Source organism: Syngnathus floridae, chromosome 2, assembly GCF_059516105.1.
Source record: "Syngnathus floridae isolate MCC-2025c chromosome 2, RoL_Sflo_1.0, whole genome shotgun sequence".
In the NCBI taxonomy this organism is placed as follows: domain Eukaryota; kingdom Metazoa; phylum Chordata; class Actinopteri; order Syngnathiformes; family Syngnathidae; genus Syngnathus; species Syngnathus floridae.
In genome coordinates this window covers 27,778,797-27,795,158 of record NC_142414.1, presented here as the reverse complement: position 1 = coordinate 27,795,158, position 16,362 = coordinate 27,778,797, and the positions used below count along the sequence as shown (strand labels likewise).

Here is a 16,362-nt window from a genome sequence, read left to right as displayed (position 1 = left end):
TGGCCTCAAAGTGTCATCTGAGCACATCACACGATCCCGTGACCAGTTTCCAACAACAATGTGACTGTGACTGTGACTGTGTTGACGCCGCAGCCGCCACTTCCTCTTTTACGCAAGTTTGGCTTCCGACAGCAGTGATGATGTTTGCCGCCACCGACCGCGTCCTCGGGCCTCGCAGGTAAAAACCACAATCTGGCTCAAATCTACTCGGGTATCTCTATGTGCGGGACTGCTTCCAATTTGCGCTATTTGGCATCTCTCGAGTACACGCCTGCCGCCTTCCCGTATCGGTTGCCATATGAAGAACAAAGGACGGGATATGAATCACCTCGAGTTGTCACGCACGCTTGTTCCGGACTCAGCTGGCGCGCAGCATTTCTGTTGCGTATTAACCCGAAGCGAGGTGATGATTAGCGCGCCGCTACAAACTCCTGTCGTAGAGTTTGCGTGGCAAAGTGACATCGTTACGAGCGCTGAGCGGTACCTCGGGCGGTTCTTCGAGAGGGAGGCGCTTTATTGACCATCAAGGGAATTCCACAGCGGCATGCCGTATGATGGATGAGAAGGACCCTGAACCAAGATGAGACACCAATCTGTAACTCCGTAACGTAACGCTGTGCCAGAGTATACATTGATTGCATGAGAGCCAAAGCAGATTCTTCTCCAACTTTCTTTGAGTTTGAAATAGCAGCCAAGTTTTCCGAGCACACTAAAGGGTGCTGCGCTTTTGGAAGATGCCGTTGACCCAAAAAGTATTATCGTCTATCTATCATCGGCGGCGCGTTTTCAAAAGAAGAAAAAGAGGACAAGGAAGGTAGCGCTTTGATGAGCGCCAGCACCACCGTGCGGCGCTAGCGCCCTCGCGCGGCACTCGCTGTCTGTCTGTCTGTGTCTCGTGAGCAGGAGAGCGTGCCGAGAGATGCCCCGGGCCAAGCGCCTACTCCTCTACCTGTGGGAGGTTTACTCCTCAGCTCAGCCGGCGGGGCGCCACCTGCTGACCCTGACGTGCCTTTGTCTGGCTCCGGCCCTGCTTACGGGCGCCCTGCTCCACCGGTGGCTCTCGCAAACGCTGCGCTGCGGGCACCGGGCCTCGCTCGGCACGGCGCTGGTCTCTGGCGCTGCCGCGTTGGCCGCCGCCGTCCTGTGTCACCCGCTGCGCTGCGCGCTGACCGTGAGCCTGCCCACCGTCTGCGCCCGGCAGGGCCGCGAGCTCCTCATCTCCGCTTCGCTGGCCGTTCTCCTCGCCGACATCATCCCCAACATCGGCGCCAACGTGGGCGCCGTGGTCGGCGCGCTCAAGTGCGCCGCCGAGGGCTTCTCGCGGACTTTGCTGAACTCTTCGGAGCTTTTGAACGCAGCCAGGGGGGAAATCTTCCAGGAAGCCGTTCGAGCCGGGAAGGAGGACCTGAGCCTTGTCGCCAAGGTCAGGACGTTAGAGCGCTTCTCTCGCGTGGACGTGAGCGAGGTCAAGAGCAGCTTTGTCAAGATGATCGGGCAAGTCCGAGTCAACTTCTCCCACATGAGGAACACGCTGACACGCTACAAAGTTCTGTCCAACAGGATTCTGGCGGCTGTGTTTGTCACCTTGCTGATTTGGGAATCTGCTCGCTACCTCAAATCATATCTGACCTGCGTCAAGTTTGATAATCACGCCATCTCAAAAGAGCGGCGGCGGCAGCAGCGAAAGGAAGCCCGCACTCCCACCGGCGGCGGCTTTGCCCCGGTGCTCCGAAGATTTCAAATCTCTTGCCGGGACTGCATGCCCAGCGTCGTATCGCTCCTGGCGGTGACCTTCCACTTTAGCGCCATGGCTTTAATAGCAGCCTCGGATCACGTCGTCTATCGTACGCTCCGAGTCTTCCTGCCGTGGCTGCTGGACTTTCCGGCCATGTCTGCCAACATGGAGGTCACTTACAAGGTGAGAATCACTTACAAGGCATCGCTGTCGCGGGATAGAAAGGTGGAGCAGTGTGCGCCGTCTTGCAGCGCTCATCAGAATTGTAACGGTCTGCAATTATGCAAATAATTATTCCAACGATTGGCAATTTGTCTTGCCCCTTACCTGAGCGACTGATCAAAGAGGTGAGCTCCAACACTCAAACGCCGTTCTTTGTGTGCCGGCAGGCGCGCTGGTTCCCACCGGCGTTTTGCATCGTCCCACGGTCGTGCGTCACGCGGCAGCTGGCAGACTTGCGCAAGGACTACAAGTGGAACTTCAGCCCTGAGGCGTCCACGTGTGACGCCGCCTTGTCGGATCCCGGCGTGGGCGCCAGCGCGCTGCTTGCGTGCCTGTGGCTGATGAGCTACCTGCTGGTGTTCCTCGAGGCCTACGCCGCCAGGCTACGGAGGAACATCTGCGCGTCGTTTTTCAAAAAGCAGGAAGCCAGGAGAGCGGCTTATCGCACGGCAAAATTCCGAGCCGAGCGGGACGGACAGGAGCCGGAGGAGACCGTCTTTATTACGTCTCCCTCGGCTCTCGGCTAACTTGTGTATACCCGCGAGCCATTCCGTAATATCCATCCAGCCGTGTCCGACTCTTGGACAGTCTCTGAGCCAGTCCTCGTCCTTCGGTCGCTCAATGCTCATTCTTACATTTTTCTCGATGGCGTCCGGCCAACGGGTCTCGGGTAAGGAGCGTAGCGAAGCAATTTGCAAACATACGAGCAAATACGTGCTCAAACACAATCGTACAGCACGTTAGAAAAATAAAAATGAATGCGAAACAATTTCTACACTCTCCAGATGAACATACAAAAATACAAATAGCATTTGGCTACTAAGTCATGTGTTACACTTGCTTGTTTTTTCTGCCCGCTATTCCCAGCAGCATCTCCCTTTTCAGCAAATTGGCCCTCAACAGGTAAGCTTCTGCCTTGTGATACGTTGCCCTCCAGAGCAGCTTTGTCGCTGACCCTAGCTGTCCACACGATCCATAGAAGTCAGAGCTCAAAGGTGTCAATTTTTCTTCCATGTCTCGCAGCCGTATGTCGAAATTAGGAACACGATGGTGGCTGTGATCAGCCTTCGTCTGGTGGTAATCAAGACGTCCTTGCTCTTCAGTGCCTATTATTTTTCTCCATTTTTTGCTTAATGTTCCTCTGAACCAATGTTTTTTAAACCTTAGTCCCTTAAAGTTCTTTTATTTTGTTTGAAAAAAAACATTTGATCATTTATATTGGCTATTATTTGAATACTGTAAATACTGAAAATATATTTTCTACGTGCTTCTGTACATGCATACCACTCGCATCTTCTAGCTGTATTTCATTTTAATGGCTATCTACCTACCGCCTATTTACTTTTCGGCATTAATGCCTCATATGGTTTGTCATCAAACCATTTACGTCAATGGTACCCAAGAAGGCTTCCGATAGGTTTGAATGTCGGTTGTCTTGAGCAATTTTCAATTCTTTGAGTCCATGCTCCGTCATGGTTATGTGCTCGCCACCTCTGTCTCAAGATGGCCGCCCCGTGGCTGTGAAGAAGAAGAAGAAGAAGAAGAAGAAGAAGAAGAAGAAGAAGAAGAAGAAGAAGAAGAAGAAGAAGAAGAAGAAGAAGAAGAAGAAAAAGAAGAAAAAGAAGAAAAAGAAGAAAAAGAAGAAGAAGAAGCGGAAGAAGAAGAACAAGAAGGGGAATTATTAAAAGAAAAAATAGAAGGGAACCAGAGAAGCTCTTGTAGAACGTGACAGAGGACTTGTCACCAACAAGTCAAAAAGAAGCGAAAGCTACCCGTGCTGGCGTGGATTATAATGTCACGAGAGAGACCAAGTCGATGGCAACGTAATGCGTTTTTGACCACGCTAACGCTTCTGTAGTGTGTGCGTGCCTGTTTCGCGCCGAGAAGCGCGGACCTCTCGGGAGCTTTGAACCGTGCCACGGAGGGGAACTTCAAAATGGCCACCCCCTATGTTACTGATGAATCCGGTAAGCCCGCTACCGCCGGCGCGTCTGGCACATCATAGAATCGAAACATAATGAGCGAATATCAATTAGTACGCGGCTGCTATTGGGGTCTGTTCTCTGTCTCATTTGCACCCGCCTTGTGTTTGGCTACTCACAAAGCTAGCCTGCTTTGTTTTTTATACAAATTATGCCGATGTTGCTCAGGGGCTAGCTTCCAGTTAGCATGATGCTATTGCGCGTCCTCTCGTGTGAGAAGCGACAGGCAGCGACTTGCTTAAAGATGAACCTTCCTTTGGATTACGTGCGTGCGGTCAGCAACCCGGATATTGCCAGTAATTAAGTGTTGGACGGCTATGTAAATGCCATCCATGTAAACGGCTGTCGGGCTAAGAGCGCGGCGCCAATAGAACGAACGGACGAACAATAGGCAGCTCACGTCTGAACCCACAGCAGCCATCTTACGTTGCCACCGTCACTAACGACCATAGATAGTCTATAGGATGAAGCCTGCTCTGCGCGTATGTACGTATACTTTCTTTTAAGACATATTTGGCGAGTTGCCTTTATTGTATTTTTCTTCCAATTCCGTCTGTGTTTCGTGTCCAGCCATTTTTGACACCGGGCTGTATTTGTTTGGCGGGCCATGGTTTGGGGACCCCTGCTTTAGAGACTCGTCTGTGTCTTTGAAGGTTGCCTTCAGCGCTGTTACTGTTTGTTGGGCAGGAAAATACATTGCCGCCACACAGCGACCGGACGGCACGTGGAGGAAACCACGGCGGGTGAAGGAGGGCTACGTTCCCCAAGAAGAAGTCCCGGTGTAAGTTGATTTCTTCCTGACCGCGTAATGTGTTTGTTGGAAATGTTTGCATTCCTCTTTTGTCCTTCAGATATGAAAACAAATATGTGAAGTTCTTCAAAAGCAAACCGGGTCTTCCACCAGGCCTGAGCGCATGTGACGCCGAGCCCTCAAAGCAGCAGCGGCATCACAAGATCCCGGGTTGCGCAGACGGCGACGCCGTCGCAGCTCTCTCCAAGTCGTCCAAACGCAACCTGAAACGGAAAGAAAAGCGTAAACAGCAGCAACAGCACGAACCGGAGGAGAGCGCAGCACACGTGGCGTCTCTCTCCGACGCAGTTGAGAACGTGAGCATCTCGGCGGGCGGCGAGCCAGCAGACGCGGCGGCGGAAAAGGCAAAGAAGATTAAGAACATGCGAAAGAAGCTGCGTCAGGCGGAGGAGCTCCAGCAAAAGGTGGACTCCGGAGAAATCAAGCAGCCGACGCAGGACCAGTTGGAAAAGTTGGCCCGGGCCAAGACTCTGCGAGACCACTTGGAGCAGCTGGAGAGCCACTCGTGAGTTTCCGTTTCATCTCACAATTAGCCGCCTCTACGGGGAGTTGCGTATTCCCGTATTAGAAGGAGGCACACAATGAAAAGGCTCCACATAAACATGTTGGTCGGAAATAAAAAGCCCAAATCCCAATGGGATTTCATTGGGATCCAATCCCAACAGACGTCATGTCAAGTCCTCCACTGGAGTAGCTTGGACAAAAAAGCCTGACTAGCCCAAAGACCCAGACGCGGCGGCGCTGTACAAGTACAAGTATCAAGGCAGGGCAAAACCCGTGAAAACAGCCAGTGAAACGAACCGATCGGCCAAGAGCCAATGTGACGTCTGGAGCTTGGACTCGCTTTTGAAACAAATGCTTCCAGTGCCACTGTAAGCTGCCGGGGCTTCAATGATTTTTTGTCTTTCTGACTTTATTGCCGAATGAAACAAACAATGGTCTTTCCCGAGCCCCATTTTGAATGCCGTGAGGATGGACTTTGGCCGGAGCGGGACGGTGCCTGCCTGCCTGCCTACCTACCTACCTACCTACCTACCTACCTACCTACCTACCTACCTACCTACCTACCTACCTACCTACCTACCTACCTACCTACCTACCTACCTACCTACCTACCTACCTACCTACCTACCTACCTACCTACCTACCTACCTACCTACCTACCTACCTACCTACCTACCTACCTACCTACCTACCTACCTACCTACCTACCTACCTACCGACCGCGAAAGAAGTCACAGCACCAATTTGATTGGATTGTTCCTTTTGAAACGTGTGCCCTTCCTCCGCATCTACTGACGCTGTCTGAGCCTAGTTCGGCTGCGACGGAACAACTTGTTTGTTTGCCTACTTTTAATGTGATAAGACAGAGAGAAATGCAACAAAAGTATGATTTGAACTGTTTGAGCAAACAAAATCTCATTTGAATGATGGTTTGCCGAAACAATATACTAGTCCCATTTCAAAAGGGGTACAAGAGGCCAGAAGCTTTTCCAGTCCCATCCCTTCATACTAACTCAAAAAAGAAAACGTTAATCATTCTACAAAGGAGGTGAAAAGAACAAGAGACGAAAGATGTAAGAACATTTAGAATAAAATAAATCAATGAATAACTTCAAATAGAAATTCATTGATGCCCATAGTTTTTTTCTAAAGGGAAGTCGACTCCCAACAATACGTCGGATGTCCGAACACGACACCCCTGATTAATGTTGCAGTTGTGCAACATCACTCAGGCGGCAACATTCGCCAGTTTTCAGAAGACGACGAGCTAGGATTGGTCGGGACCTGTGATGTCATTTCCAGTCAACAGCAAGTGCCAAAATGTCCGGCCCCGGAGATGGATTAAAAATGGCACCGCACCATTTTGCCCCTTTGCTTCAAATTCCACAAACAAAACATTATTCGCAACACTTTGTTTTGACCTGGGGGGTATTCCAGAAAGCAGGTTCAACAGACTCTGAGTATTCGGCTCCACAAAAGCTGATCAGAGTTAGTTCAATCGACTCGGAGAATGTAAACCTCGAGTTACGCGTGTGCGCAACCACTAGAAAGTGTTATTAGAGCGAGAGAGAGACTATGTGAGCCTCCCATGACGCCTGAAATGCGCACTTAAACATTGCTTTTAGCAAAAACGGTGTCAAGTTGTCAGTAATTGGCGATGTAAGATGGCTGCCCTCTGCTTTCAGCCACGGGGGGCTTAAAAAAACCTTATTGCCACCGATTGTCAGAGGCCAGGAAATAGATGCTCGACAGAAAAACGAAAGGTGAGGTCCCACACGAACCGGGAAAGAAAGAAAATGTAAACGCCTTTCCATAACGTATTAGTCCGCAATCAATCAAAAACGTCTTAAGAAATCCTTTTGCTAACTAAATTAGTATCTGCATGGTTTTCACTTGAATATTAGGATAATATTTGTTTGACTAGTTAAGTCCGCAAGATAGCAGCAACACTAGGCGTTGCACGATGACGTCAATTGAGAACCAGTGCTGTTTGCTTTGTTGGATAGCAAGTGCCTTTCCGTCTCTCCTTAACCGGATGACGTCGTCCAACAAAAGTGACGGAAAGGTGGCATAAAGGTGAGAAAATGACAAGTTCCGAAGAGGCCCCTGGTGCTCAAATAGTGCAGATCATGATCGGGAGGTGCAAGTGTGGCAAAAATGAGCGCAATCGCCCGACTGGGGAAGTGACGACATGAATGTAGGGTTGCCATGTGTAAATCAGAAGACAGCGCTCACGTCGTGGAACAGCAATCATACATAAGACAAACTACAACACCCGATTAGTAACTACTGCGAGTATGTGACCAGCAGGGACGTGCGGTCAGAGGAGGCAAGGGAGGCCACGCCTCCCCTGCCATCATGAAAAGGGGAAAAACAAATTCAATTGTTTTTATTATAGTCATTTTCCTTTTAACTTCAGTAGTTGTTTTTTTTTATCATTTTGAACTAAAATCGCTGTATTTTCATAGTTATTTTAAGACCGAAGACGATTCGCTCGGAGGAGCCAACTTCCTGCCTTCCCTCCTGTGAGGATTGCGTAATCACACGGCTGCCTATGTTGACAGGCTATGCAGTTCAACTGAACTGCTCTTTGTCAACTGAGGAGCAGTCGTTCATTTATTTCGTTTTACATTCGTTTTGTTTTTTCGTTCTTACATTTCGTTTTACTGTGGAGGATTACATATCGAAACGATTTTCAACGATGGATTTTCGGTCGGAGCAGGATGTCACCAGTAAAGGAAGAGCAACTCCGGAGTTAAAAGGTTTGATTCGGGCAATGGGACTTCGGAGCATGTCTTTTCAAACGGAGTGGTACGCACGATCGAAAACAAGTTTTGGATTCCATGATCTTTATTGAGTGTTATTATGTGTGAAGAATGCTGATATGAGATTGTAATTAAAATAGTTCAAATTGAATAATGAATAAGCCACTCTCGAGCAACGTTCCCCAACCTTTTTTGTGACACAGTTAGGTGTCAGACAACTTTAACCAGGGGGGAGGGATGTCACCGCCTCCCCAGTCATGAACCTCACCGCACGTCACTGGTGACCAGTCATCTTTCCTCGAACTCCAGAATCGGACGGTTGAAGGCATTTTTATTCAAGTGCATTTTCTATCATTACGTAAAGTGAGATTTTCCTGTGCTTTCAATGGACATCGTCAATCCTTAAAAAAATGTCAAAAAAACAATAAGCCTGCCCGCCTTCCTTATGTCACCACACGCCACTTGCGTTATTTCAGTTTAGAACAAAACAAGACAAAAGTAAGCAAGCAAGAAAGAGTAATCGGGCTTTGACAACCTCCTTTCCTGGACGCCTTGAATGGCAAGGCTACTAAAGGCGTACTCGTCTGGTTCCAACCTGGCAACCCGCTTGCGAACCCCGGAGCAGCGCAGAAGCGGAGCAACAGCAGCAGCAGCAGCAGCAGCAGCAGCAGCAACAACAACAACAGCAGCGACAGCAGCAGCGAGCAGACGGTGCAGCCAGCCTCTTGTCTCGTCGCCGAGCTCGCAAGTCAGTGAGATCTGCGCGCACCCATGCCCGAATTATTCCCTCCTTTTGCATCACCAAGTACGTGACTATTATCTGCTCACGAGCGTAGCACGTGTGCGCCTCATCAATTAAAAATAGTCTCTTTCCAAGCGAGCTGCTTCAACCGGCGTGTGGTGAAAGGAAAGCAGATCCTCCCCGCACCCCCACCCCAATAACTGCAAGCTACCTTCAAGCTATCGTCGCGGCATCCCGATGTTCATGTTTAATGAGGGGACGAAAAATGGGGTATTAGTTCGATACCGTGTGTGCCTGTTTGTTCCTGGAGATGTTAAGCCCGGCTGTCGGTCAGAGGCTTTAGTAATTGCGGCCGTTAACGCGTAAACGAGTTGTCGTGCAAAGCTAACGCGGTAGCCGTGGGCAAGGCAAAGCTAACGAGCTATGCTTAGCTCCGCTTCACAAAGCTCGTTGTGCCGCCTGCATTGGACAAGCTACCTCGTGGCTGGCTGCTCCAACTTGTCTTGTCTCGCAAGACATGGAATTGGCAGCCTTCAACGCGCCCAATTTCGTTCAAGTGGAGAAGGCAACATTTTTCGTTCCCAAATGTGCAAGTGATTCTACTTTGCCGTCGACGGTTCTGGCCACTCACTCAGTCTCCAGACGTACAGTACGTGCGTCGGTCGCTGCTAAATGATGCGTTTCGCTTTGAAAGTTGAGTTGCTCCAAATGACTTACATCCCCGAGTGAGTCAATCGTGAAAGTGGGCCCAAAGCAACCGAGCTCGACTCGACCGTGAGGTGCTTTCACTGCAAAACAGGTCACGAGGTCAGGAAAATCTGAAAATGCGCCTTTTTGGACTCCAACTCGTTGCCATTAATCATTTATGTGCCCGTGTCTCTTGACATTTTGGGCAAAATGAAGGTGCGCGCAGAAAATAATAATAATAATAATCCATCCAGTTGCTTCTTGCAAGAATCCTGGTGCCATCCAAAATGGCCGGTGGCACCGGCCGTGCATTTGCATCTTCCTCAAGTTTGCCAGTCCGTCAGTGGCCCGTGTGGGTCATGGCCATATACAAGCCCGACCAAACTGCAATCGTCAGTCTATCGGGCCAGAACGGCGGGCATTTCGTGTTTTTGACGAGCGGCTTCTCCCTCATAGAAAGCGCCTTCGCTTGAGCCGTGGGTCGGGCGTCTCGGTGCCAAGCTCCTTCTTGCAATCTTCCGGCCAGACGCTGAGCCCGCGCTCCCTCCTCCGTCACAGGAGAGAAGCGGGCGAAGCTCTCCGGCCGAGCCCGCGCTCCTTGCCTCGGAAGTCGTCTTGAGCAAGTTGCCGACTTGTGCGGCTGACCACATGGCGAAGAAGAACCAAAAAGGTGAGTGTGCGCGCATGTGGCGCACGCACGTTTGCCATCACCTCTTTTCTCCAATCCTATCCGCTGAACTTCCCCACTCGGTCCTACCGTCTCCATTTGTGCTGTGAAGCCCACCTTTGTCCCCTCTCTCCCTTGGCTCATTTCAGAGACTTTGGGGGTGGTGTTTGACACGCGCTCCAAGATGGTCATGTCGCAGGGAGGGCCGCCGGAGAGGATGAAGGAAAAGGTAGGACGCGAGCCCCGCCGAGGAATTTGCCGCTATCTGCGTCACTCGTCCGCCATGGCTTTTCTTTGCGTTGCAGATCGGTGCCGTCAGGGCGGTCGTCCCCAACAAAAGCAACAACGAGATTGTTTTGGTGTTGCAGCATTTTGAGAACTGCGTCGACAAGGCCGTCCAAGCCTTCCTTGAAGGTACGAGGGCGGCGCCTGTTGTTGAACTTCCGGGTGGCGAGCTTTGGCGGGGCGAGCTTTGGCGCGGTGAGCGTTGGCGCGGCGAGCTTTGGCGCGGCGAGCTTTGCCGGGGCCAAAATATGCACGCACGCACGCCTGCTCGACTCGGAGCGCGACAAACTCCTCCTTTGACCCGGCACGCTCGTGTATAAAGATCACCTTGACGGCACCGAGCAGCATTCAAGTATTTTGCTCATTGTTTCCATCACATCTTTGTGTAGGGAGCGCAGCAGAGATTCTGAAGGAGTGGAGCGTGTCCGGCAAAAAGAAGGTAGGCAGGGCCAGGCCAGACTGCTCTCGTTCATTAGCACCAAAGGGAAATGTCACCAGAGCAGCATCCCTGACTTAGATCTTTGAATTTGCAGCCCAACAAGAAAAAGAAGACCAAGGCACATCCGGAGGCGGCAGCGGATCCGGGCCCATCCGAACAGGGCAAGGGCAAGACCAACGGCTTCCACCCCAATGGATCGCTGGCGGAGTCGCTCGACTCCCTGAGCGAACGCTTGGACTCGGCTTCCCCGGACGCGTCGGAGCCGGACTCTGAGCCCAGCGCGTCGGAACTCGCCGGTAAGAAGTGAAAACGAGAGGCCCCGTGCGCTCGCCGGGCCTCTCCATTGCCGGTGGTGTCGTCCAGTAGAACCGGGGTCACGGGCAGTTAGGCGGGGGACACCCCGAAACCGGTGGTCAGCCAATGGCAGGGCACTCCAAAGGTTCTTTCTTTTGCCCTTAAACAAACGTGTGCTTCCAATCAACCCTGGCGCGGACAGCAGCCTCTACTTGGCAGAGGTTTGAGTAAGTGTGCCCGAGCTAGGCACCCATTGGCTGGTGAGAGGAGCACCTTCAACCCTGGCGCGGGCAGCAGCCCCTACTTGGCAGGGGTTTGAGTAAGCGTGCCCGAGCTAGGCACCCATTGTCTGGTGAGAGAGAGGAGGTTTGGCTTGAGCCCGAGCAATTGCGGACGCAGCGTGGCGCCTCGGCACTGGAATGTGACGTGCGGCCCTCCACCCCCACCCAGGTGCAGGAGCGGCGAGTCCGCCCTCTGGGCCTGGAAGCGGCGCGGCGCAAGGTCCGCAGCGCCGCGACCCCCCGGCGCTCCCCGATGGACAAAGTGGGTCTGCGGGCAAAACGATTGGTGAGCTCTGACTGGCCGCCGCTTCTGAAACTCCAGTCGCAGTCCGGCTACGCGAGCGGAGGCGACTGGAGTTGCTTGATGTCCGTGGGTCGATCTGAAAACCGCACGGTGTGCCTGCCCTCAGCTCGCAACGTGGAGCGCTCGGCCAAGGACTTGCAGCGGTGCGCCGCGTCGCTGACTCGCTACAGCGTGTTGCTAAAGGAGGAGATGGAGTGGTCCCTCAAGCGGATGAAGCAGACTTTTGCTGAGCTCCAGAGCACGTGCGTACATGTCTGCCTGGCTTGAGCCCAAAGCTCATCCTTGTTGTCTTATGGGCTGAAGCCATTGCTGGTGCTTTTGGGGAGGGGAGTGGCTTATTGGGTGTGTGCTTGGCACTCGCTGGTCCCATCCACAGCGCCACAAGTGTGTCGATCTCTGAATGGCTACTTGCGACTGTCTTTTCCTGCGTGGCGTTCTCGCAATTCTTGTGTGATTTGAGACAATTCCGCCCGCTTATCTATCCCCGCGTGGTCTTTTGCAGCCTAATGGAGCGAGAAGTGACCCTGCTGGCTGAAATGGACCAAGTGAAAGCAGAGACCAGTAAGTAGCCGTCCGTCTCCCACCCACCCGGTTGTTAGGCCAAGGGTTTTGGAAAAGTGCCAAATCCCAATCTCGCTGGTCACGGCTGAGCCACAAATGAACGCTGACCAATGATTCAAATGGCCACGCGGTGCTTTCTGTTTCCTGTCAAACGTGATCAGCGCTGTTCGTATGACTGGGCACGTCCTGTCCCGTCGCGCCCCGTCTCGTGCCAGCCCATCCCTCACACAAGTAGTAGAGCAGTGGTTCTTAACCTTATTCCTTGTTCGCACCCCATTCAATTCACCAACCAGTTCTCGCACCCCTATCCCTAAATAATTATTATAATAATAATTGTTTTTCTTTACAGCTATAAGGCTTAATTAGCATTATCCCTAATGCCAATTAACACAATGACTTTTCACTTTTTTCGGTTACCCGACCATTATCCCTGAAAAATTGTAAATTTCCCCCAGGGTATCCTCGCACGCCCTAGGAAGCATTCTCGCACCCCCGGTTAAGAACCACTGTAGTAGAGGGAGGATGGCGCTATAAAAAGCTTTTCATTTGCCTGCTGCGGCCAAATGTGAATGCTTGCTGAGTGCAGAGGTTAGGGGAGGTTAGCTCCGGTGCAGCCCCTAAAACTTACCGTGTACGTCTTGGCTTTGTCGTTTCAGTGGGGATTTTGAGTGGCCGGCAGAAGAGAGCCCAAGAGCTTCGCAGGCTGACGGAACGCTCGGCGGCCATGTCGGAAGAGCAACTGACCAAACTGCGGGCCGACATCAAGGTGCACCTTCGGCCTGCCTGCCCGCCCGCCGACGCCTCCTTGGTTTGGCCCGGCGCAGCGCGCTCATCGCCTGCCTGTCGCCCTTTCTCCTTTGCAGCACTTTGTGAGCGAGCGCAAATTCGACGAGGACCTGGGCAAAGCCCTCAGGTTCACGTTCCATCTGGACCCGCTGAAGGCCAGCATCATGCAATTTGGATCTGGTAAATAACGGCTCAAGTTACATTTGGACCTTTTTCCGTTCCCTAATGCCGGGCGAAAGCGAGCCAGCACGCCACCTACTGGACATGGGCTGCGCTTGAATGGCAAAGGCGCATGCATCTCTTGTATATCGCAGACAATCAAGTCAAGCGCACGCATGGTCACGCTGGAAATCGAGGCCTTTGTCAACCTCCCTCTTTTTCTGCTAGTTTACCACCCTCAGACGGCCTACTCGGATGGATCCCGGTGCAGCTCGGCGGCGGCCGGGCCGAGCACTGCCCAAACCCTTCCCCCCGACCAGCTCCGACCTCTGCCGGCCAAGCAGGTGAGTGATGGTGAGCCTCTGGGGCGCCAGCTGTCTTCTGGAAAGTCCATTTGGCTGCTTAAAAACCTGGCTCATGCCAGTTTGTGCCTGTACGTGGAGTTCATGCGACGGCCACGGGTACCTTATTAGTGCTTGACCTTGCTTTCAAATGGCTTTAAAAATCGCCACTCTCGTACTTTCAGTGAGCTACGTTGGTTCTCTTTGCTCCGCGACTGTCCTGAGCTGTTTCCTTTGCGACCGCAGTTGAGGTTGTTGCGCAACACACGGGTGTCTGAAATGTGCTTTAGGCATAAAATGTCTCCGCCTAACTTGTGAGCCGCTCCTCAGATCTTCCAAGGCACCCGGCGCACGTACCAGGGACAAGGCTATCAACCCGGCAACTCCAACCACGATCGAAACCCCGGCCGCAGCGACCGTGGCCCCCCAGACAGCTCCCGAGGCCCACACGGCGGCCCCAACCACAATCGAAACCACGGCCGCAGTGACCGTGGCCCCCCGGACAGCTCCCGAGGCCCGCACGGCGGCTCCAACCACGATCAAAACCCCGGCTGCCCCAATCGCGGCTCCCGAGGACCCCCGGACAGCTCCCAAGGACCCCCGGACAGCTCCCGAGGACCCCCGGACAGCTCCCGAGGCCTGCCCGCTGCCGCCACCTCGTCCACCATGTTTGCGGCCAAGCAGAAATTGGCTTCCCACAACGGTCTCCCTCAAAGGCCTGCGCGCATGGCCCGTCCTTGACACCGGAACGGCCACCCCCACCGCCATCCCCAAAAGAAGTCAACATCGGCACATCCTTGGAGCGAGTGAGGCTTCTCTCTGCCGACCGTCCACCTGCCGGCACTGCGACGGTGCTCGACCAACGTCTGCCCTCCTCCTGACCTTTTTCTCGGCCCCTTTCATTTCATGATGACACAATCTCAGCACAAGGATGTATGCTGAAACGAGTTGAGGCGTGTCACTGAGACAAAGCTGTGCTTTGCTGCCATCTTGTGGCCTGATTTTTTTGTGCTGTACTGTGGGTGTTAATTACTCACGTGTTTTTGCTATTATGTCAGTTGTAGGGGTGGAGGCTTTGATACTTTAGCGATAGAGTGGTAATTTTCAGACCAATCACTTATTGCCCACATGTGTAGGTGGAAATTGCAAAGCCACAAAGAGGAGACATTGTGAACAAGGCAATAGATAACCTGACTCATTTGGAGGTTGATGTGGAAAGTACGGCACATGTCCTCATGCTGCTTTTCTTCTGTTTTTGGCATAATAACGTTCAACTTGCTTCCCTGCGCGTTTCGCTGTTGCCTTTGTCCAACACACCTTTTTCCATTTGCCTTTGTAGAAACGTTGAAGTTCAGGGAAATACTTTTCAGACAAATGTTAGAATAAAATATGCCTGCCTAGTTTTTATTATTATTTTTTAAATATAAATCAACTCTCGTTTTCGCACTGCACGAGTAAAGCTTCCTGCCGTGTGTCGACAGCAAAACGTGAAGGAAAACAAGTGAAATACTACTTTTGTGGAAGCTTCAGCATGGCATCCTGACGCTAAAGGTGTGGGCAGCTATAGGCAACGTCGTCGCTCCGTCACTCCTCAGCGGCCTGGGCACATGCCCGCCAGTCCGAGGGAATGGTCCATCACTTTGGACCATGACGGACGGTGGCCCCTTCTCCTGCCGAATGACGGAGCCACCCGCCGAATTTTGTAAATTGCCCACCTCTGGCTGAAATGAACACTTTGTATAGTTTGTTTTCCCCCTATTCTTTCATTCAGTCTCCTACCTGTATATACATGTATGCGTTTTGAATGTTTGGGCATCGTGGTCGTCTCGTCGCTGAGACAACCAGAAACTCAAGTGCCTTTTCTTCTGGTCTCCCACTGATGGGTCCTACGCACACCCAAAGCCACCACAAATGAATGGCAAAAATGAACGGACCAAAGATATCGCCCTCCCCTCCCTATTAGCGCACTTCATTTATTACCAATAAACCCTTTGCAATATGGGCTGATTGAGAGCGAATGAATGTCGCAGGTTTCTCCTCATAGCTCCTGAATTGGGCGCAACACATGATTCCAACCCATGCGCAATATGAACTGATTGAGAGCGAATGAATGTCGCAGGTTTCTCCTCATAGCTCCTGATTTGGGCGCAACACATGGTTCCAACCCATGCGCTATTCTCTCTGCTGCTTACCGCCACCTACTGTAAGAAAATAGTCCGTCCAATCGTCCATCCAGCCATCTAGTGATGTGCATTCCTGTTCTTTTAAGTGAACGGAGTCTTTAGAATCAGTTCACTCAAAAGTGGTTCAAACGAATCGTTCCACGAATTGTTCCCCCCACACACACACATACACTGATCTTTTTTTTTTTTTTTTAATAACTTCAATAACACACTCAACTAAGCAATACACTAGACGAAAAACAATCAAGTAAACACACAGTAATGTCAACAACGGCAACGCACACATTTTTCTCTATATGACAACATCCCGTCGGAACAACATATACGTCAAACAATACAACTACACCCCCCCCAAAAAAATATAATAATATTTGGCTCAGTTATTCACACATTTCTTTCTATAATACAACACTTACACTCGTGTTGGCTCGTGAGTGAACGATTCGTTCAAACAACGAATATTTTCCGTGAATGAGAGTGACCGACTCACTTCCTAAAGTGATTCGTTCTTTTTTCAGTTCATGTGACTTCAACCAGTAGGTGTCGGTAATGCCCATTGAAGCTGGTGCCACCTGGCCGCAAAACAAAACGAAGAAAATGACGTCACTTCCCGT

At 51.6% G+C, this 16,362-nt stretch overlaps 3 protein-coding genes across 10 annotated transcripts; all 3 read left to right on the top strand.

Moving 5' to 3' along the window:
• Positions 1-66: 66 nt before the first annotated feature.
• On the top strand, positions 67-2,726 carry ocstamp (osteoclast stimulatory transmembrane protein). Its single transcript, XM_088365862.1, has 3 exons — positions 67-178; positions 904-1,918; positions 2,125-2,726. The coding sequence occupies exons 1-3, from the start codon at positions 138-140 to the stop codon at positions 2,482-2,484; spliced, it is 1,416 nt and encodes a 471-aa protein (XP_088221988.1). The 5' UTR covers positions 67-137; the 3' UTR covers positions 2,485-2,726.
• Positions 2,727-3,617: 891 nt separating this feature from the next.
• pym1 (PYM homolog 1, exon junction complex associated factor) lies at positions 3,618-6,376 on the top strand. 2 transcript variants are annotated; one of them, XM_088365876.1, is made up of 3 exons: positions 3,618-3,924; positions 4,593-4,720; positions 4,791-6,376. In XM_088365876.1, exons 1-3 carry the CDS (start codon positions 3,907-3,909, stop codon positions 5,257-5,259), a joined length of 615 nt encoding a protein of 204 aa, XP_088222002.1. In that variant the 5' UTR covers positions 3,618-3,906; the 3' UTR covers positions 5,260-6,376. The 2 variants fall into 2 exon arrangements, with proteins under 2 accessions (XP_088222002.1, XP_088222011.1); XM_088365885.1 differs by having other exon boundaries at positions 3,623-3,924; positions 4,627-4,720.
• Positions 6,377-7,791: 1,415 nt separating this feature from the next.
• spats2 (spermatogenesis associated serine rich 2) lies at positions 7,792-15,569 on the top strand. 7 transcript variants are annotated; one of them, XM_088365849.1, is made up of 13 exons: positions 7,792-8,016; positions 10,007-10,118; positions 10,265-10,344; positions 10,421-10,529; positions 10,790-10,839; positions 10,934-11,135; positions 11,584-11,700; positions 11,825-11,960; positions 12,221-12,279; positions 12,936-13,045; positions 13,143-13,245; positions 13,453-13,568; positions 13,896-15,569. In XM_088365849.1, the coding sequence occupies exons 2-13, from the start codon at positions 10,097-10,099 to the stop codon at positions 14,304-14,306; spliced, it is 1,515 nt and encodes a 504-aa protein (XP_088221975.1). In that variant the 5' UTR covers positions 7,792-8,016; positions 10,007-10,096; the 3' UTR covers positions 14,307-15,569. The 7 variants fall into 7 exon arrangements, with proteins under 7 accessions (XP_088221975.1, XP_088221968.1, XP_088221941.1 ...); XM_088365842.1 differs by having other exon boundaries at positions 9,905-10,118; XM_088365815.1 differs by lacking the exon at positions 7,792-8,016 and adding an exon at positions 8,024-8,767.
• Positions 15,570-16,362: the final 793 nt, after the last annotated feature.